At 38.8% G+C, this 18,517-nt stretch overlaps 6 protein-coding genes across 9 annotated transcripts; 3 read left to right on the top strand and 3 right to left on the bottom strand.

The window, feature by feature from the left end:
- The first annotated feature begins 1,875 nt into the window (after positions 1-1,875).
- Positions 1,876-6,104, top strand: LOC113208748 (uncharacterized). 3 transcript variants are annotated; one of them, XM_026425903.2, is made up of 12 exons: positions 1,876-2,052; positions 2,184-2,373; positions 2,470-2,659; positions 2,963-3,099; positions 3,200-3,376; positions 3,459-4,123; positions 4,216-4,481; positions 4,561-4,674; positions 4,764-5,057; positions 5,144-5,252; positions 5,333-5,447; positions 5,537-6,104. In XM_026425903.2, the coding sequence occupies exons 1-12, from the start codon at positions 2,050-2,052 to the stop codon at positions 5,617-5,619; spliced, it is 2,343 nt and encodes a 780-aa protein (XP_026281688.1). In that variant the 5' UTR covers positions 1,876-2,049; the 3' UTR covers positions 5,620-6,104. The 3 variants fall into 3 exon arrangements, with proteins under 3 accessions (XP_026281688.1, XP_026281687.1, XP_026281689.1); XM_026425902.2 differs by having other exon boundaries at positions 1,878-2,052; positions 3,194-3,376; positions 5,537-6,103; XM_026425904.2 differs by having other exon boundaries at positions 1,879-2,373; positions 3,194-3,376; positions 5,537-6,103.
- A 3-nt stretch (positions 6,105-6,107) lies between these two features.
- On the bottom strand, positions 6,108-7,220 carry LOC113208751 (uncharacterized). The gene is made up of 5 exons (XM_026425909.2): positions 7,038-7,220; positions 6,794-6,950; positions 6,617-6,710; positions 6,361-6,537; positions 6,108-6,268 (listed from the first exon to the last, which is right to left on the bottom strand). The coding sequence occupies exons 1-5, from the start codon at positions 7,106-7,108 to the stop codon at positions 6,108-6,110; spliced, it is 660 nt and encodes a 219-aa protein (XP_026281694.1). The 5' UTR covers positions 7,109-7,220.
- Positions 7,221-7,361: 141 nt separating this feature from the next.
- On the bottom strand, positions 7,362-10,047 carry LOC113208750 (uridine 5'-monophosphate synthase). Its single transcript, XM_026425908.2, has 8 exons — positions 9,892-10,047; positions 9,505-9,658; positions 9,163-9,423; positions 8,946-9,068; positions 8,749-8,866; positions 8,379-8,673; positions 8,068-8,297; positions 7,362-7,983 (listed from the first exon to the last, which is right to left on the bottom strand). Exons 2-8 carry the CDS (start codon positions 9,652-9,654, stop codon positions 7,652-7,654), a joined length of 1,509 nt encoding a protein of 502 aa, XP_026281693.1. The 5' UTR covers positions 9,655-9,658; positions 9,892-10,047; the 3' UTR covers positions 7,362-7,651.
- A 130-nt stretch (positions 10,048-10,177) lies between these two features.
- LOC113208749 (probable aminopeptidase NPEPL1) lies at positions 10,178-13,414 on the top strand. Of its 2 annotated transcripts, none has more exons than XM_026425907.2 (11): positions 10,178-10,335; positions 10,725-10,897; positions 10,998-11,180; positions 11,261-11,566; positions 11,672-11,773; positions 11,847-11,969; positions 12,079-12,257; positions 12,361-12,484; positions 12,582-12,758; positions 12,848-12,958; positions 13,088-13,414. In XM_026425907.2, exons 2-11 carry the CDS (start codon positions 10,748-10,750, stop codon positions 13,235-13,237), a joined length of 1,605 nt encoding a protein of 534 aa, XP_026281692.1. In that variant the 5' UTR covers positions 10,178-10,335; positions 10,725-10,747; the 3' UTR covers positions 13,238-13,414. The 2 variants fall into 2 exon arrangements, with proteins under 2 accessions (XP_026281692.1, XP_026281691.1); XM_026425906.2 differs by having other exon boundaries at positions 10,178-10,356.
- Positions 13,415-13,658: 244 nt separating this feature from the next.
- On the bottom strand, positions 13,659-14,876 carry LOC113208752 (protein seele). Its single transcript, XM_026425910.2, has 5 exons — positions 14,719-14,876; positions 14,434-14,531; positions 14,217-14,332; positions 13,941-14,144; positions 13,659-13,865 (listed from the first exon to the last, which is right to left on the bottom strand). Coding segments are annotated over exons 1-5 (558 nt in total). The 5' UTR covers positions 14,721-14,876; the 3' UTR covers positions 13,659-13,727.
- A 45-nt stretch (positions 14,877-14,921) lies between these two features.
- Positions 14,922-16,853, top strand: LOC113208753 (60S ribosomal protein L23). The gene is made up of 5 exons (XM_026425911.2): positions 14,922-15,062; positions 15,286-15,369; positions 15,696-15,824; positions 15,906-16,019; positions 16,725-16,853. The coding sequence occupies exons 1-5, from the start codon at positions 15,050-15,052 to the stop codon at positions 16,805-16,807; spliced, it is 423 nt and encodes a 140-aa protein (XP_026281696.1). The 5' UTR covers positions 14,922-15,049; the 3' UTR covers positions 16,808-16,853.
- The last annotated feature ends 1,664 nt before the right edge of the window (positions 16,854-18,517 follow it).

Here is an 18,517-nt window from a genome sequence, read left to right as displayed (position 1 = left end):
TCATGTTTAACTAAACAATATCATGTAAATAGAAAACCTAGAATTATTTGCACATCAATTTTAAAATTATACAATGAAAGGGCTGGATGGCCCCCTTAACATCTTCTATCATCCATAACAGTAGTCCACAATGACAAACATATAATACAAAATCACAGTCACATTAGCTCTTTAAAAGGTTTAGTATGTGCAATTACATGTCCACAAGAAAAAAAGGAGGCTTGTTTCATTTTCTGCAAACAAATTGAAGACGCAAACTAATTGAAGATCCTTAACCACAAATTAGGCCTCTGATTCCAGTTAGTCAGGAGGGAAGTTTTAAAGTAGTTCCATTCAAGTACCTACAAACAATGTACTTCTGTGAAATTTTACAAAGATCATAAAAAACAATTTAAGTTTTGTTAAGTACTAAAAATAGTGCTGGAGAAACAATAGGCAATATACCAATGAAATTTAAGTGAAAGAGTAGAAAAGCAATTTTTAATCATGAGACAGATAATAAAATGGCCACCTCCCAATCCTATCAATTAACGCACACACAAAGTTGAAGACATAAATTTAATAGTTATCACAACAGGAATTACTTCTTCTTCCAACAATATATATTAAGCGCAAAAAGATATTGCATTCAGAAATAGTGCGATCTGTAAAGGCGGAGGCCAATTCATTCATGCATCACTAGACATATCTCCGTTCTCGCTGTCATCTTCATCTGCCTCAGACTGGCCAACAGATTCACCATCACCATTTTCGCTGTCGGTGCCTTCCTCTTCCTCTTCCTCCTCCGCCTCCAGTTCTAATACTTCTTCCTCCACCACAACGACTCGTCTTTCACGGTGAATTATGATCTCCAGTCTCATTTGAATGTCGAAGATGAAGGAAAACACGGCATACATGATGGGTAGCAAGTACCTTGACTCCCAAGCCAGCCGGACGAGGAAATGAAAGCCTTTCGTGCAGGAGTCATGGAGACCCGTGCTTGCGAGCTTTGAGGGGCCGGCCAAGGGAATGGACGACGACCACAGGGAGCCAAGAAGCCTCAGACTGTCTGAGAATGACATTGCTCCGGATTGTAAACGATCGATCCTAGGCCTGGAACAAGCAACAATGTTGTTTGAATGGTTGAATGGTACAGGTCGATCTCGCAAATAGAATGACAACTTTGTGACACTCAAATGACAGATCGGAGACGTCAACCACTAAGGTTAAATGTCTTACTTGTGTCATTCCGCGAGTGATTTCTAAGGAATACGTTCACGGACAGAAAAGTGCAAAATGACCTTAGAAACACTAGATGGCAGTACTCGTTCTCATGAAATAGCCAGTTCAGAGTGGTAGTCACAGACGTAGAGACGAGAGGACGAGTCAACAACCAGTTTGGTAAAGGCAAAAAAAAACACAAAAATCACACAACAAAACAAAAAAGACCAAACAAAATGAAAGCACAATAACAAACTTAACGCGAGGAAATAATATGAAAATAATCTCAAGAAATATGAAACTGAATGAATCAATTCTTACATCGAATTTTAAAGTTCAGGAAAGAACCAAAGAACGAGAAATTAACTTCCTTCCTTTACCGTCTAAAAGATTCAAAAGAGAAATGAAGGAACCAAAGAAACACTGTCAGTCAGTCATCAGTGGTCAGCAGTTGGTGAAAGAATACCAACCCATGGCCAGAATCGACTAAAATATGAGGATATACGCGCTAGAATGATTGCCTGGTTCGTGTACACTATCACTTCCTTAATTTTTGAAATGAAGAAATATCATTATGAACAAAATATCTTAGTCGTCAACTTAATCCTTTTTGACAAAGTGAGTGAGCAGGAAGTTGTAGTTGTGGCAATAACTATCTGAAATTTAAAGTTTTCGCGCGCTCATCTGTCACAAGAAAAATCCTGCCGTGGTGCGCGCCCCGCCGGTTAGGGTTTAGTTATTCACAAAAAGAACAACTCAAGAGGTGATATTGGTATTGAATTTAGAAGAACGAACAAAGAGAGATAGTTTTTCCAAAACTTCTAAATATTTAATTTAACAAAAAAAAAAATGGTGTGTAATGTAGGAATGCAAGGGATGTGTTGAAAGACGTAGATTATTACTCGTGTCGTTGTGGTCTGTTTTTGTGGTTTGTGGCCTTTCTTTAATTAATTACCGCGCTGTTTGCTCATTGACTTCTCAAGAGGTGCTCAGCTGATGTCATGAACAATAATAACATTAAGATGTTAGGATCTTCTCGTGGGCTACACAATGACATTGAGTCATTATGGTACTCTCTTATACCGAGAAATGTCTCTGCTTTCGACCGTGATAGTGAAGAAGAGATATTCAAGTTGTCGCTTCTCCTTGAGTCAACAAAAATGCTTGTCACAGGTTTGCAATGCTCTTCATTCTTTATTTAAAAAATAATTAAATCAATGTGCACTTATTTCCTCACTGCACTCACTGATTTACAATCTTATTTTTCAGAGCTCCATCAAAAGCGACAGAGTTCGTTATCACAGTTGAAAACTGTCTCCGATCAGCTAAAAGTTGCCTCAGATTTGAGAGAAAAAAGCGAATCAGAAAAGAGAACACTATGCAAAGAATTGGAGGCTCTGAAATCTGATTTCCAAAGTTCCGAAGAGAGAGCAAAAAAGTATCAAAAGGAAAATGAAAGGTATGTTCAATAGATGTTTCAAAAAGTGAGAGAGGCAGTCTTCAGTCATCAATTAACTTCAAAATACCCATCTCTAAGCTAACTATATCTATTTTCATAGTCCTTTTAATATTCTTACATGGTAGTTTCTTGACTGTGATCCCTCATTGTGTTGCTTTGATCTCAAAATTTTGTATTCTTAAATTATAGGTGTAGGAAAAATTTAACAACTGTTACAGAGTTCTATTTAATTAAACAGTCTACCTGGTAAGCAGCATGAACATTGGATTCCAAAATTATTCATTCTTACTCACCATTTTGCAGACTGAAAACAAAAGTATCAACTGAAGTTGAAGCTCGGCTTCATAAAATATTTAACAATTGTCTACACCAAAACAAAGCAGCAACTGTTTTTGACATGATGACTCAAATGTGTCAAGAAAACGCAATCTCTGAAGGAGGTTAGACATTTTCTTACTTTGTTTGAACCTTATACTTTTATTGCATGACAATGTTCTTCATGGAATGTATTTTTTTTCAATTCCTGGGATGAAGTTTCAGCTGTTGAAGAAACTTTACCAAAACGACCTTATGCAGAGCGTGTAGCTCACTTAAAATCAGCCACCAACAAAATAAGTGACATTGGCTCACCTGATGTTATTCCTGCAACTCCTCCAATTTTAGGTCAAAAAAGTCGGCAAAATTGTCCAAAATTCAAAAAGTCCAGAGCTCCGTCTTGTAAGTTGTATTTACACTTTTGTGTTTTGATTTGTTGGTGATATTCCCATTAAAATGTCTTTAATTCGATTTTGATTGATAGATGAGTTGGAACCTACATCAAAAGTAGAATCAGTTCCATCATCTCCAGATGTGATAGGAGGCACGCCTCCAACCAAGAATTTTGAGAAGGATACTCGGCAAAGACATGAAAACAAAAAGAAGCAAATTTTTAACCGCAAAGAAGTCGAAAGTGATTCTGAACAAGTACCAATTGAATTTGTTCAAAATACTGAAGATGTTGACGAAAGTCCGACTGTTCCAACAAGACTTGTCTTAAAGGAAAATGTTATTGTGCCAGCAACCTTGGATCCTGATACTTATGAGATAAAATCAAGTAAAGATCATGTTAAGAACTCATCTCAGAATGACAAAGAGAATGAAAATATTTCACCTAACTGTATTGAGGAAAAGGCAGGAAAACTTGCTGATCTATCAACAGATGTTGAATTTCCATCCACTCCTAAAAAGTCATCAAAGCAGGGAGACAGTTCCAAGAGTCCAATTCTTGGCAGATCTGGACATAAATTTAAAACTAGTTTGCGTCTCAGTTCAGCTTCTGCAGAAACATCCTCTTGTAAATCTCCTCGAAGAAACAAGGAGTCAAAGAAAAAAGATCAAGCTGCTTGGAATATATCTATGAGCGTAGACTCCAAGTCACTCACAGCCAGCAGAGCAAAAAATACCTCTAAAAGAATTGACAAATCTGTATGATTAATTTTCATTTTTCATCCTTTGGTAATTTTTTTGAAATATTGAATACATTAACTTTGAATTTAATTTTTATTCATTATTTACAGTTCATGGATGACTCCTCTAAAATCAGTTATAACATTGGCCCAGACAAAAAAATTTCCAAGTCAAGACAGCAAACTCTTCATGATGCTTTTTCAAAAGAAAACCACAATAAAAGCAAGTTATCTCTTTCCAAAAGAAGAAAGGATATTTCATCTCGCCCTGAATTTAAGGGGGGGCTACGGACAGTTGCTGATACCTCCATGGATTTTTCACATTTAACTGAAAATGATCAAGTTCAATTGGCTATTAAAAAGTCGATGAGTGAAGTGTAAGTATACCTTGTACCAAACTTTTATCTGTACCTATGTAAGTGTTTAAATCATCCTTTTGAATTATTGTTTCTCCAGCCCTCTTGAAGATAGTGATGCCACTTTATTTATACCAATCAATAGCCCTACTAATCTTGAATGTCAAGTTGTTGGAAAAGATGATGCAGTTGAAACAAAGTCCACATCTGCTATGTAAGCTTTCTGTGCTTGTCTGTTTAGTGTTAATCATAACATGGTCATTCATATCATGAAGTGATAATTTTTTCAATTTAAAAAATTAGGAAGGCGGATGAAACAAGAAAATCTTCAGAGGGCCAGGCTGCGGAATTTGCACCACTGTTTTCAAGTACTGCCAAAGAGGATTTCACTCAATTCCAACAATTGAGCCCTTCCACTTCACAAGTAGTGGCAGCTATAGGCAAGCCACTATATTCCAGCACGGAACAGGTTTCTGATGAAAATTCTGCTTTAAAGGAATTAATTGAATTGCAAAAAGAGATGGAAGACGAAAATGAAGAGGAAGATATGGAAGATGACCATGCAGCTCCCTTTGCTCTAGGAACCAGCTACGATCGGTTGGATCTCTTTCCATTCATATAAGAGAGTAAACTTGAGTACTTTTGATGTGATAGCTGTATATTGCTCATTTTCATTTTCACAGATTACCTCAAAAGAATAATAGCCCCAATTATGCATACAAAGGTCCTGCTGTGCGTAAGAAGAAGGATCGAAAAAATTTGAAAGGATTTGATTGCAGCAATTGTGTAGAGGTAAAACATTAATCAATCTATGGAATGAAAACAAAACAGTAGTGATCAATTTTACTTTTGTTAATTTTACTTGACTACAGTACTATGAAGCAGCTTTTGCTGGAGATGATGAACGGGCAAAGAAAATAATACTAGATGGCTGTTCTCGTCACAGAGCTAGAGCAAAGGAAGGTCCCCGTTCCCGAACACCTCCAGGTAACTGAAGGAGAGATATATCTGAAGTTTTTAAATTAATTATTTTAAGTAGTGATTTATGCTGTTTTATTCTGTTTTGTTTACAACAGGTTACTGGGGCCTTGATTTTCCGTCTACTCAAGTTTTAAGAAAACGCCAGCAAGCCACACCATCTCCTCCCCCCCGAAAATGAATTTTGATGTACATTAGTGCCAACTGCCTTCAAAAGTGTGCAGGTTATTCTGCATAAAGGCGTTTAACTTCAACAACAGTTGGTTTGTGCCTGTGATATTAACATTACTTTAATTCTAATAACTTTCAAAAGTTACTGGATTTAATCTAAAAGAGGTTACACATCTCCAAGATTTCAGTAGTCTCAGTACTCTTTTTAAAGAGACCCTGTTATGTCCTTATTATTTTGTTTTATTTCTGTAACGATTTTATTTTACTTATTATTTTCATTTAATGAGGAAATAAGTTGCTCATATTTTCTCCAGTTTATTACTCAAAGTTTTCTACACCTTGGTTTTACTTCTGTCTTTGATTTTGTTCAATTTAGTTTAAGTGTAGTATGTTCCATGTAAGTTTTTTGAGTCTCATTTAATGTTTTCATCAGGCATAGGAAAGCCTTATAATTTGTTTCATTGACTCACAAATCTTCTGTTCCAAGCCAGTTTGCAATCAGCAGTTAGGATCACCAGTTCTCAGACGAGAACTTGGCTGAGGTTCAAGGTATTGTCTTGTATTTCGCATCCTTGCAAGCCCCAAGCGGGATATTGTATCTTCATATTCTGATCGGCCAGGAATGTATGGTGAAAACCAGTGTTTTAAGTAGAGGGGTGCTGAAACAAACCAAACAATAATCAGTGTGCAGAACTTCTACATGTGTGATAAAAATTAATACATGTACTAAAATGGAATAAAAAATAATTACTTCTGGTGAAAACCAATGGATGTATTTTATCAACTATATGTCTAGCCTTAACATGGAGAGGGAAGAGACTTGCTTCTCTGAAACCATCACTGATGCCCACTTGCAGAGGTTGAATTGGTGTACCTGCCTCACATACTTTAACAGGGCTGAGGGATGTGTAACATCCTGGGCTATGTCCTGAAATGCAATCATTTAGTTGGCATTTTATTAATCGTCATGGTAAATGAACACATTTTTTTTTACTCTTGTACTTTACCTCTCTTTATGTAGTCAATTATGTGAAAAGCATTCATTTTAGAGTCTTCATCAGGACATGAATGGTCAAGAATGTTGCTAGCTCGAGAAGACATCTGCTTGCACAGTGAAAATGAGTCAGTCCCACACAGTAAGCAAAAAAAAACATAAATTTTTGATCCATAAAAATGAGACTTACAGCTTTGCGCATTTCTTGCATTTTGCTATAAAGTTCTGTATCCTTGGTTCGAATGTATCGCATGTAAGATACTTCTGGAGTAGGTCCATGGTCAAGGCAAGAACAATCTTCAACTGCAGGACGCTGTTGTAACAGGCTACTGCCTCCTGTTGGTCTCCTGTGTGATACAGTGGTTTTACTTCCAGGTCTGACTACTTAACTACTAAATCTGTTAAATTTTTATGGTCTGTTGAAATAGTCTCACTTGGGAATGTCAGGTTTGGGGTAAGGAAAGTCCATTTCCATGGGGAAATTATTAGAAATGCCTGAAATCATCTTGAGCTCTGGTTCCTCTTATGCAACTAAAATGTACTCCCCCTCTGATTCTTAACTAGAAATTGAAGTTACTTCTTTTTCAATTTTTTTGCTTGTTTTCAGGTATTTTTTTTTTTACTTTTTTTTTTATTAACTAAATATGAATGATCATAACAGAGGTGGTGGACTCCACCATCCTCCCCAAGCTTGCATTCTTAGAGGAAGCGTTTCTATAGAAACCAGATATTTGTTATGTTTAAAGAATAAATAACAATTGAATGCAGTCATATATTTATGTTATTACAAGACATAAAAGAAAGTACATTTCTTATAAAATTCATTTTTAGTCTGATAAGGCAAACTATGTTACCCTAAATGTAACCAATAACCCTACATCTATGGATACAAAAATAAAATTTGATCTACTTATGACAGGAAACTTACGATTTTCTACAGCATCACAAGTTGATTTAACAGTTAAAACAGAATTTAGATCATAATCTACAAGTAATTATGTAACATTGTAATTAAATACTGAAGAGAAGTAGTAGGGTACTATTGATATCAAACTGCAACCCGCTGCTCATATGCTTTCCAAAGGAGGTCACGATACAACTTAGCAGCATCAGATGGATTATCTGCTTCTGTTATTCCTCTCCCTACAACAGCTACGTCTGCACCTCTCTCAAGAACAACATGATCAGGCGAGTTGTACTGCTGACCTAGGCCATCTCCACCGGATCCAGATGTACCATTTTTATCTTTCCCATTTTGTGAAGAACTGGTACGGACCCCAGGTGTGAGTTGAACAAGCCCTGGTAATGATATACCAGATGCAGACTGACTCACTATTCCTGCCACAAAATCTTCCCTGGACTCTGCCAACTTTATTGCAGCTGAAAAAGTAAGGTCTCATTTCAGACTATGACAAGCAAAGATTACATTCACCTGATTTTTACTCCTCTTTTTAACTACTGTACCTGACTGGTAAGACCCAGTAGCCAAAGTATCTTTGCTACTCATTTCAGCAACAATAAAACATGCTCGATCCTTAAGTTGTGATTTGCTGTTCTCGAGGCAATTTATTAAACCATCAATGATACCAGGTCCAGGGATAGCATGAACTGTCACTAGATCAGCCCAATCAGCAATTTGAAAACACCCAGCTCCATACTGCAAACTGGCAGTGTGGCCAATATCTCCAAATTTTCTGGGAATGAATTAGAAATTTAAAAGAAAACAGCAAAAACAGAGGAAAAAGTGAAAAACATTAAAACATTTCACTGCTTACCTATCCTCCATTATCAAAAAATTATGAACTTTGGCAAGTTGCTGCAACTCCTGAGCAAATTTCTTTGAAAAGTCTGAGAGAGCATCAACATGTGTCTTAAAGATACAAATGTATGGACCAACAGCATTTGCCAGTTCTAGCACCTTATCAGCATTGCTCACATCAGCAGCAACACACAAAGTGGTTTGCTTAGAAGCAATCAGTCGTAGAATTTTAGCAGACATAGCATTTGATGATTTTTCAGCTCTTGCTTCAAAAGTTGTCTTCAGTCTTTCATCTGCAATCTTCTTGGTTGCTAAAAGTATTACAAAAATTATAAGATGACAAATTTCAGTAATTGTTGAATGTACATGGTTGGGATAATTCTTACCAAGAGAAGTTGGAACTCTGTCAGAAGGAATGGTAACACGACTTTGTTTCAGATATGCCTTCACTTTCTCAACAGTCTCATCATTCACTTTTCCAGCATCTCGTAGAATATACATTATCTGTTGAGACAGTAAATTTAAAGATATTGATGATTCATAATTTCACATTTACAAATTTACTCATTACTAATATAAGTACCTCAGTTAAAGTGGCAAGACTGCGCATCTTAATGCCCAGAGAAGCCAGGTGTTCTGCTCCACCTTGCTCACGATCTACCACCACAATTGACTCTGAGACATTCAATCCTTCACGTTTTAAATCCTGAATGTATAAATGAATTTTTCTTTAGACAAAATCATCTTTACAATCAAATTTTAAAATATGGGAGATTTTATGTTTAAATAGATGAACCAACCCCAACTGTCTCCAATATGCTTAAGCCACTGGTAACCACATCTTCGACAATAACACAGGTATCACCATTTTTGTAACAGCCCTCTACCATTCTGCGTGTTCCATAGTCCTTGGCCTCCTTTCGACGAACCAGCATAGATCGATCAGAGCCTACAGCAACTAAGGTGGCAATTGACAATGCTGCATATGGCACTCCACAGACATGGTCACAGTTCTTCAAAGATTCTTGGGCAAATTCACATATTAAGTCTGATAATTCAGCCTTGAAAACAAAGGTAAGATATCAGTTGAAAACAGAAGGCATTAAATTCTTATAACTCACCATTATAAAACCAACACCTACCAAAACTTTAGGATATGATACAATAATACGCAAGTCAAAGTACACAGGTGAATTCACACCAATTTTCATTTTATAATCACCAAACTTAAGAACATTGATTTCGTGTAGCTTCACAATGAGAGCATTCAGTCTCTCTTGATATTTTCCCATTTTCCTAGAAAGTAGAAAAATGTGTGGTAGGTCATAAAAAATTTACACGACTCCTACGAGAGCAGTTTTTACTGTGAGATAGAAAATTGTACACAAAATTACTAGGTTATGAAAAACCATTTCAAGAAACTTCGTGGGCACTCCACGTGACTTTGGGTTTGATCGTCTGCGAAAACACTGTGTTACAGCCGCACAAACGTTCCCATAGTAAGTCAGAGGAATCCATTGAAAACTTACGTTGGCCGAATGAGTTCAAAAAGTTCGTCGTTAAGTACACCTGCTTAAAACAAGGGCGCAAGTGATTCTCAATGAACAACACAACAGGTGGTAAATGCACCGGTACACCGGATACTACAACAGACGACAATGTTGACGATGATCTCCGGTAGAGAGCGCGAGCGCTCACGAAAAAAGTACTTTGTGATTGTTTTACTGACGTCATAATTCGTACTACTGTTTCGCCCCTTGTGTGCAACGGAGTGCGGAGAGGGTGAGGGGTGAGTGGTGGGAGAGAGGTGAGGTGAAAGTAAGAGAGAGAAAGCCTGACGAGGAGAAAGAAAGAGAAGATTTGTAAGCTTTGACCATCAATGGAGTTTACACTGACAGTTGAGCCTGCGGTAGTTTCATTGAAACTTTTGCACCTGTAAACATGAAGAAGTAATCACAGAACTTTTATCTGAGGTAGTTTCTCTTTTAATTGTGGTAAGTTTAATTGCTTATCCCCAAGACCGGTTTCTTTCAGCCTTCTTGTTACTATCATTAACCTTCAATTTTAGCAGTGTCATTGTTTTGTACTCTTTGTGATAAGGTAATGACAAAGTTTATAAGTTGACCCTGTTATTAAATATTCTTGCTACAAGTTTCATATAATATATTTTCATATAAATTATTCTAAAATTAGTGCTATTTCTGGCTGAAGATTTCTTTACTTTAATGGAATTTGTTACCTAATCTGTGTAACTGCTGCATAAAATTTAAATAATTTATGTAAAGCATAAGCTAAAGACTCAACCTATACATACGACATGTTACAATGTATTTCTTATTTTATTTCTTATGTCTACTTTAAGGCTTTCTGGAAACATATATAAAGATGTCTAAAGTTAAAGTGACATTTTCTAACAAGCTGACGGAATCTGATCCACTTGTAAATCCAGTAATAATCATCGGAAAACTTGAGAACCTTAAACAAGTTCCCTACAATGTCATCAAAGCCAAGCTGGAGCCCAGAGTTTCTGAAGAGGTATGAGGAAAATATTTATGTCAAGCATTAAAGGTTCAATCCCCCAGAAAGACATATTTCAAGATCAATTTAATCTCAACTGAGACACTTCTGTTTATAGGTTTATCAATCAGCATTAACATGTATGCAGCCTTCACCAACTGATGTATGTTCATTATATTTGAACATGGCCACACTAGCAGCCTTACCAAAGCGCTGTGCAAGGCACAATGCGCCATCGCATGCTAATTTCATCACTAAGCTGGTGCGATCAACATGTTTGGGTGTTGATGAATATGTTGTGGTGAGTTTTGTGTCCATTTTTATTTATTCAAATATACTTCTTGTTTCTTTAATTAATCCTCCAATTTACATCTTTGTCAGATTGTTTGTGAAAGGCAAGATGTTCTTGCATCAGCATGTGCTGTGGCACGGGCGTACCCTATCTATTCACGGAAAACTTTGAAGCCAGCCAGCACATCAAATGGTACTGGAGGTGGGAATTCGGGCATGCCAACATCAGCCACTGTACGTGTGGAATTTATTCTTGTGGATGGAGGTAAAGAAGATGCTCAAACATTATCTGAGAATGATCTTCTTTGTCTTGAGGAGATTGGTACCAGTGTGAGGACTGTTGCTCGTATAGTTGATACACCTTGCAGTGAAATGAATGTAAAAGACTTTACTCAGGTAAGTCACACAAATATTTCTCTGATTTATTTTTTTGCTAGTGATTAAAGGGCAAGCCCTTCTGTGGTTTACTTAGTGCACTAATATGTTTGTGTTTAATTGTAGGAAATTCAACAAGTTGCAACTGAACTTGGAGTTGCTTGTTCTGTAGTAGAAGGAGAGGAACTTAAAGAAAAGGGTTTTGGTGGTCTATATGGAGTAGGGAAAGTAAGTCAAGGTAACCCACAGTTATTAATCCATGTTTGTTTCTTGTTGCTCAACACTTCTTTTGTTTTAACAGGCAGCCACTGTTCCTCCTGCTTTAGTAACACTGTCATACACTCCTCCTAATGCAACACAAACTATAGCATGGGTTGGTAAAGGTATTGTTTATGACACTGGTGGTCTGAGTATTAAAGGCAAGGTAAGACTTCAAAATATTCACACAGATTTTAGGTATCTGTAAATTTTGGAAATGGGGTATGATTATGATTGGTTTTCTCAACACTAATTTTTTAAACTGGTTATTTCAGACTGCCATGCCAGGGATGAAACGTGATTGTGGTGGTGCTGCTGCTATTCTGGGAGCTTTCCGAGCTGCCGTCAAACTAGGCTTTTCAGAAAACCTTCATGCCGTGTTCTGTTTGGCAGAAAATGCCATTGGTCCCAATGCCACTCGACCTGATGATATTTTGACTTTATATTCTGGCAGGTAAACACAGCAAATTGTTTCTATTATTTTTCACAACACCTACCACCTCGTAGCACAATTTAATTTGGTGACTTGATTATTTTTTTTTACTTTTTCTCATTAGAACTGTTGAAATTAACAACACTGATGCTGAGGGGAGGTTAGTCCTTGCAGATGGAGTTGCATTTGCTCAGAAAGACCTTAAAGCCAATGTTATTTTGGATATGGCAACCCTCACAGGAGCCCAGGTATGAATACATCTTAAAACATTTACCTCTGTATTAATGATGATCAATATTGGGCTGAAGACATTCCTCCCTCATAATATTTTGATTCTTTACCTAGGCTATTGCCACTGGACGTTATCATGCAGCTGTCCTCACAAACAGGGAAGAGTGGGAGGAGTACTGCTTACAAGCAGGAAAGACAAGCGGGGACCTCACTTTCCCAATACCCTTCTGCCCTGAATTACACCTGCCTGAATTTTCATCTGCTTTTGCTGACATGAAGAATTCTGTGGCGGCAAGTGTCCACAAGATTTCAGTAGTATTTGTTATGTCATCTATTACTTCAATAGAGATTCATTTCATCTGCATTCTTATTTTCAATAGGATCGAGGCAATGCTCAATCATCATGTGCAGGGCTATTTATATTTGCCCAGCTGGGAGTTGATTTCCCAGGATCATGGATCCATGTAGACATGGCAAGCCCTTGTCACTGCGTAAGTGTAAATCATTTAAATCATTTTCAGTTGTTCAAAATAATTTTTTTTCTATTGACTGCTAAAGATCCTTCAGCTAGAAAAATCAAAGTCTACATTTTGTTAAATCATTGTATTTTTTTCATTCAGGGAGAAAGAGCTACTGGATATGGTGTTGCTCTGCTTGTGACACTGTTTGGAAACTATTCTTCACAGCCATTTTTACAAAAAATGTCATCCCTTTCCTTTGATGAGGTGTTTGAGAAATTTGAAACTTGCAAGAAGTTTAAACGAAGCTAAAAACACAGATCTGCCAAGGTGACATTCAATATTCTTACAAATGGGAGTAATCTGTTCTAACCAGTAATATAACTGATCAATTTCAATACTCCTTTTATAATCTTTGCAAGTAATCTTCATAAATATGCTCATAAGAATACATCAAGGTAAAAATAAAGTTCTTCAACTAATTTGTTATATTGCAATGTATTGTATTCTCCCCAGAAATACTCTTTTTCTTGGCACAGAATGATAGTAAAAAGCTGGAACATATTTGTGTACTTTTTTAAACAGTCACTTTTGTACTTTTTGATCAATTTCACAGAGAAGTATTCTCTTTATGGTTCTTAATACTATTAGACAAATATCACAGTTTTATATAATATTGCTTCAATCAAGGAAGAAATGCAGCAAGGAATGTACTTGATGAAAACGAGGTGCATAGATAAAATAACTCTATAATTTGAAAAATATTGTCAATTGGCAGTTGCAGGTGTATATGGAAATGAAGTTAGAGGTCATCATGGATGGAAGCCATTGGCTTACACAACTTTGTAACATCCTGACACAATTTGTTCTCTGCTGATTTTTCCTTCTTCTGGAACATTTTAACAATATCTTCTTCATATTCTTCAACTATTCCATCACACTACAAGAGAAGGTTTGAATTTAAAGATGGTTCGAGTAGAGTGAACAATAGTAATTAAAGATTTGGGTAACTTACATAGTATTTCAAACTTTTGTTGAGATCACCATCTTGAATGATGTCAACTTCTGACATGTCAGAGTTCATTTTACCATCAATTACAAGTTTCAATAGTACTAGCTCCCCTGAATCTTTTCTTGTTGCTCTCACATAATCATCTATTCCTTTACAGACTGTTTCCAAGGAATCACTTATATGCATTTCAGATAATGCATAGGGAATCTAAATAGGTAAAATATGCAAATTAGTAACAATTTAGACTAAGAACTGATAAGATTTATGCAAAGCACTAACCACATTGTGTTTGGAGTTGCCCTCAGCATCCAATCGATAACTGCCCACTTCAACTTTCTTTTTGGGGTCAACTTTCGTTATTATCTGTTGTAGGTCTTGAACTATTTGCTTGCAAACTGAAAAAAATTGGTTTCATAAAAACCATTGGAGAATTTTTTTTCGCTGTACTGTTTAACCAATGTTTCAATAGGCTAAATCCAGACTCCAAAATACTTACTGAGACATCTCAGATTTTCAAGTCCTTGAGCTGAAGTATTTTGCGCTAGGAGGCAGACCACTAGTGAGCCCAGAAATAATAAAAAAGACGAAGGTTTCCTGGAGCAAAATTAAATTAATGTCCATCATTGTGAAGATTGGAGAAGAATGTAGAATGACCCTCCAACCAAATTATCCATGGTCCCGATACACTATTGAGTAAATAAATAATTGGTTGGATAGATGTAACCTCCTGTCACTTGAGTTAGAAATTGAACGCGTAGAGACTTACAGCTTACAGACTTACATATTGTCATAAAGTGTGAAGGTGAGGTATCGATACCCAATAGCTGCTAAGTTTTATCCTTGGCAACGAATACGATGCTATTCATTCACGGGTACCTAGGTGGTACCGGTAATCAGCTGTACACGTAACACGTCTGCGATTGGTTTAAAACTTGAGTTTGAGGAGTTGTTGTTGACCTTCTTCCTTTTTGTTTTCTTTTCCCGCAGTGTGGTGCACTGCCACCTAACGCACGCCATAACGTTCCGTAATCTTCGATATATCGAGCTGAGCGCGTAGAAAGGCCCTTTTCCGGAAACGCTTCTCCCATCCTTTCTTCAGTTCCAGCCACAAGATGTCGAAGCGAGGTGGGTCTTCAAGATCTGTTTTAATCCGAAATCATCTGTACTTTTACTTGAATATTTGATTGTATTTAACATGTCGTACACTATGGGGATTCTTTTACCCATACGCGATGATATATTCGTGAGAAACCGTCTGCATACGATGTGGCGAGTGTTTGCCTGTCGAAGAGGCCCACGTCGTGCATTGTTGTCACATTCGTCTAAACTGTAAATATCTGGTTTTCAGGACGCGGAGGTTCCGCGGGAGCCAAATTCCGCATTTCTCTCGGTCTCCCTGTTGGTGCCGTCATCAACTGCGCCGATAACACCGGTAAGTTCACTTGTATTCATTCCTAACCTATCGTGGACGAGTCCGCCCGGCATTAGTTGTGTGGCCTAAACACGCTAGCCACAGATTCGAAGTGTCCGTCCCCTCAACCTTATCTGCCTACCACACTTGTTGGGCGCCAGTAAGCCCCTAGCCGAGTGCGTTTTTCTCTTCCTTGACTTCCAGTTTGCGGCGTACTGTCCTTTTCTCGATTGTTTTGTTCCCGCTCCCTACTTACCCTGGGGCGGCATTGCTGTGTAGTAATGCGACCCATTCGCGTTAGTGTGGGCGACTGTCTGTACTGATCTCTTGTCCAATCTCTGTTTTAGGTGCCAAGAACTTGTACGTCATTGCTGTCCATGGCGTATCTGGTCGTTTGAACCGTCTGCCCGCTGCTGGGTCAGGTGACATGATTGTTGCAACAGTCAAGAAAGGAAAGCCTGAACTCAGAAAAAAGGGTATGTCGTATTTCTGCCTTGTACTGTTACTTGCCTTGGGTTGTCGTGTTGTCTTTTGCTTACCACATCTTCGTTCCACAGTAATGCCTGCAGTCGTCATTCGCCAGAGGAAACCTTTTAGAAGGAAGGATGGTGTCTTTATTTACTTTGAAGATAACGCAGGGGTTATAGTAAATAACAAAGGAGAAATGAAAGGTATGTAAATTGCCTCCTATCTATGGGTTTACTGTTGCTTGTCACCTGTGATGAAATCTATGTTCCGTGTTTCACCTGAAGCCCCTGATTATAATTGAACACTGAGTTGGTGATTCTCGATGCTTTTTCTTAAATGTACCTATCTTAAGTTGCATTATGCACTATTGGTATCTACAGGCCCTGGCATTTTTCCACGGTCTGTTCGTAAATGTAGTGCTAAACTAAGTGAAGTTAATCATCGTTGGTTTATGCATTATTTGTCCATGAACCTGGTTAAACGGCTTCAACATGTTTCATTAAAATTTCTATGGTTGAAGACATTTCTCAATGATGAATTATTTGTTCCGTGTTTCACCTGAAGCTCATGATTATTCTTACAATACTGAGGGGATATGTCTTAAATGTTGACTGTGCACTACTGGTATCTGCAAGCCCTGGATTTCCCACGGTTTGTTCGTTTATATGGTGCTAAATTATATACGGTCAATCATCGTTGGTCCCTGCATGTCTATGCCTGGCCCTGGTAAATTACTGTAACACCTTTTACTGAAAGTTGGTACTTCTCCTCTGTGATGAATTATTTGTTCCGTGTTTCACCTGAAGCTCATGATTACTCTTACAATACTGAGGGGAGGAAAAGTAACCAGCAAATACTTCATTGTACAGTGTGACAACCTTAACTGAAACCTTGTTTCCTTTTTTCAGGGAGTGCCATCACTGGCCCTGTGGCGAAAGAGTGCGCAGATCTGTGGCCTAGGATTGCCTCCAACGCCTCTAGCATTGCCTGATTTCCCCTGTTACGTCCCCCTCTTCAATAAATAAACTTGAAAAATACACCAATTGTTCTTACCTTTTATGATACCTTTGTCATTCCAAGTAGTTGGCATAACCATGTATTGCACCTTCTGAGCTTTCCAGTAAATTGACTGTTCTGGAAGAAGATTGACCTGTCAAAACGTTTTAATCAATGTAGTAGGGGTAGCTTTGCCTTTGCAGATAATTCAGAATTCAGTTATAAATGAATTTTTGTTTAGATCTCCAACATGGCAATTTGAATTGCACATTCTCGTCACTCACTTAACTAAATTTTACAACATTAAGAAGTTGACGTAATTATAACCAATGCCCTGAACTATGTATCGAACAAATAGTTGGTGACGCATATTTGAAGACTGCCTAACGATTAAGATTAAGCATCTTGTATAACCTGACTCATTCATATTTCACATATAAACACTGCTTCGTCTTGTTTCGTCCGCTTTGCCACGTTGGGCACGGATTTTTCAAATCAGCCTTGCACCGTATGGTGTATTGACGGGTCCAGCGCAGTGGCGATACTCCATGCCGGAGGGGGGGGGGGGACAGCACCACTCCGCACCGCAGTGGCGCGGGAGCGAGCGGGCGGCGTGTCGAGCGCCCGCCAATCAGAGGATAGGCAACTTATTTGACACTCGAGCGTACGCTTCGACTAGCGCCGAGGCGCTGCTGGCGGCGAGGAGGCGGAGCGGTAGTAAAGGGAATAAGGTATTCCGGAGAACTGGAAAAGAAGAACAGCACGAATAACAAAGGGGCCTGTGATTCGTCGCTCAAGTGGAGGGGGAGACCGGGCGACGAATCACGGGCCACCTTGTTATTCGTGCTGTTCTTCTTTACCCGTTCTCCGGAATACCTTATGCCGTCGTTTCTCCCCGAAACTGGAAAGAACAGCGCTTACAAACAATCTGCTCTGAAGTCATCATCCATCCATGGATCGAACCCCGCTAGAAAAAGTAGCAAAGCTCTCTTTCTCCCTCTCTCTCTCACCCCCCCCCTTCCAAATCCCCCAAGTCCGCAGCTCCCACGCAGCAGCTGCGTGCCGATGAAGGCCGGTGCAGTGTCAGGGGCAATGGTCCGGAAAACGATTTTTCTTTTAATCCGCTGCTCTTTTCTGCGGGCCCGTGTGTAGCAGGCAGCGGCGCAGTCAGTCTGCCTTGCTGGCCTTGCTCCTCGCCAATAACCCCATTCAGGAGGCAGTGATACGCGGGGAATTGACGGCTTTTAAGTGTGCAGGCAGCATCATCTCCACCCACCAACACACACACACACACACACACACACACACACACACCAACACACACACACACACACATCCGCACATCGTGTAGATGTGTAGTGTACACCGGTAGACGTTCCAAAGACATGTTAGAGATCGGAGGCAAGAACGCCCACCCCTTCTCCCGCTAAGTCCACGACCCCCTCACCCCACCTCGTCTTCCTAACCCTCATCGGCCCCTTGGCTCGTTTGCGCGACTCCTAATCACCATCGGCTAGCAGGATAAGCCGCCATCATGAAAAATCAAAACAATACTCTGCTCGAAAAACGGGTTCTAAGCCGCTGGTCCGATTTCGACGCACACGTTGGACTAATCCAGAGCATTCATCCCGCGCGTCCTGCGTCAGATTTCCGTTATAGACGTCGCCCCGGGTGGTGTGAGGGGAAAAGTGTATGGGTGGGAGGG

The sequence above is a fragment of the Frankliniella occidentalis genome, unplaced genomic scaffold, assembly GCF_000697945.3.
Source record: "Frankliniella occidentalis isolate FOCC.00 unplaced genomic scaffold, Focc_3.1 Scaffold79, whole genome shotgun sequence".
NCBI lineage: Eukaryota > Metazoa > Arthropoda > Insecta > Thysanoptera > Thripidae > Frankliniella > Frankliniella occidentalis.
This window is presented reverse-complemented; position numbering and strand designations above follow the sequence as displayed.

Excerpts from the sequence above, each read along its gene's own strand:
- LOC113208748 (XM_026425902.2), top strand. Across the intron at positions 3,377-3,458 it reads AAAGTCCAGAGCTCCGTCTT|ATGAGTTGGAACCTACATCA; the intron begins GTAAGTTGTATT and ends TTTGATTGATAG. Across the intron at positions 4,482-4,560 it reads AAAAAGTCGATGAGTGAAGT|CCCTCTTGAAGATAGTGATG; the intron begins GTAAGTATACCT and ends TTGTTTCTCCAG.
- LOC113208751 (XM_026425909.2), bottom strand. The coding sequence starts at position 7,108 with ATGATTTCAGGCATTTCTAATAATTTCCCCATGGAAATGGACTTTCCT. Across the intron at positions 6,538-6,616 it reads AATTGACTACATAAAGAGAG|GACATAGCCCAGGATGTTAC; the intron begins GTAAAGTACAAG and ends ATTGCATTTCAG. Across the intron at positions 6,269-6,360 it reads TCCATTGGTTTTCACCAGAA|CACCCCTCTACTTAAAACAC; the intron begins GTAATTATTTTT and ends GGTTTGTTTCAG.
- LOC113208750 (XM_026425908.2), bottom strand. The coding sequence starts at position 9,654 with ATGGGAAAATATCAAGAGAGACTGAATGCTCTCATTGTGAAGCTACAC. Across the intron at positions 9,069-9,162 it reads GCATATTGGAGACAGTTGGG|GATTTAAAACGTGAAGGATT; the intron begins GTTGGTTCATCT and ends TTATACATTCAG. Across the intron at positions 8,867-8,945 it reads GTCTTGCCACTTTAACTGAG|ATAATGTATATTCTACGAGA; the intron begins GTACTTATATTA and ends CTGTCTCAACAG.
- LOC113208749 (XM_026425907.2), top strand. The coding sequence starts at position 10,748 with ATGTCTAAAGTTAAAGTGACATTTTCTAACAAGCTGACGGAATCTGAT. Across the intron at positions 11,181-11,260 it reads GTGTTGATGAATATGTTGTG|ATTGTTTGTGAAAGGCAAGA; the intron begins GTGAGTTTTGTG and ends CATCTTTGTCAG. Across the intron at positions 12,759-12,847 it reads ACATGAAGAATTCTGTGGCG|GATCGAGGCAATGCTCAATC; the intron begins GCAAGTGTCCAC and ends TATTTTCAATAG.
- LOC113208752 (XM_026425910.2), bottom strand. Across the intron at positions 14,333-14,433 it reads TGAAAATCTGAGATGTCTCA|TTTGCAAGCAAATAGTTCAA; the intron begins GTAAGTATTTTG and ends AATTTTTTTCAG. Across the intron at positions 14,145-14,216 it reads GCAACTCCAAACACAATGTG|ATTCCCTATGCATTATCTGA; the intron begins GTTAGTGCTTTG and ends TTACCTATTTAG.
- LOC113208753 (XM_026425911.2), top strand. Across the intron at positions 15,370-15,695 it reads CAACTGCGCCGATAACACCG|GTGCCAAGAACTTGTACGTC; the intron begins GTAAGTTCACTT and ends TCTCTGTTTTAG. Across the intron at positions 16,020-16,724 it reads TAACAAAGGAGAAATGAAAG|GGAGTGCCATCACTGGCCCT; the intron begins GTATGTAAATTG and ends TCCTTTTTTCAG.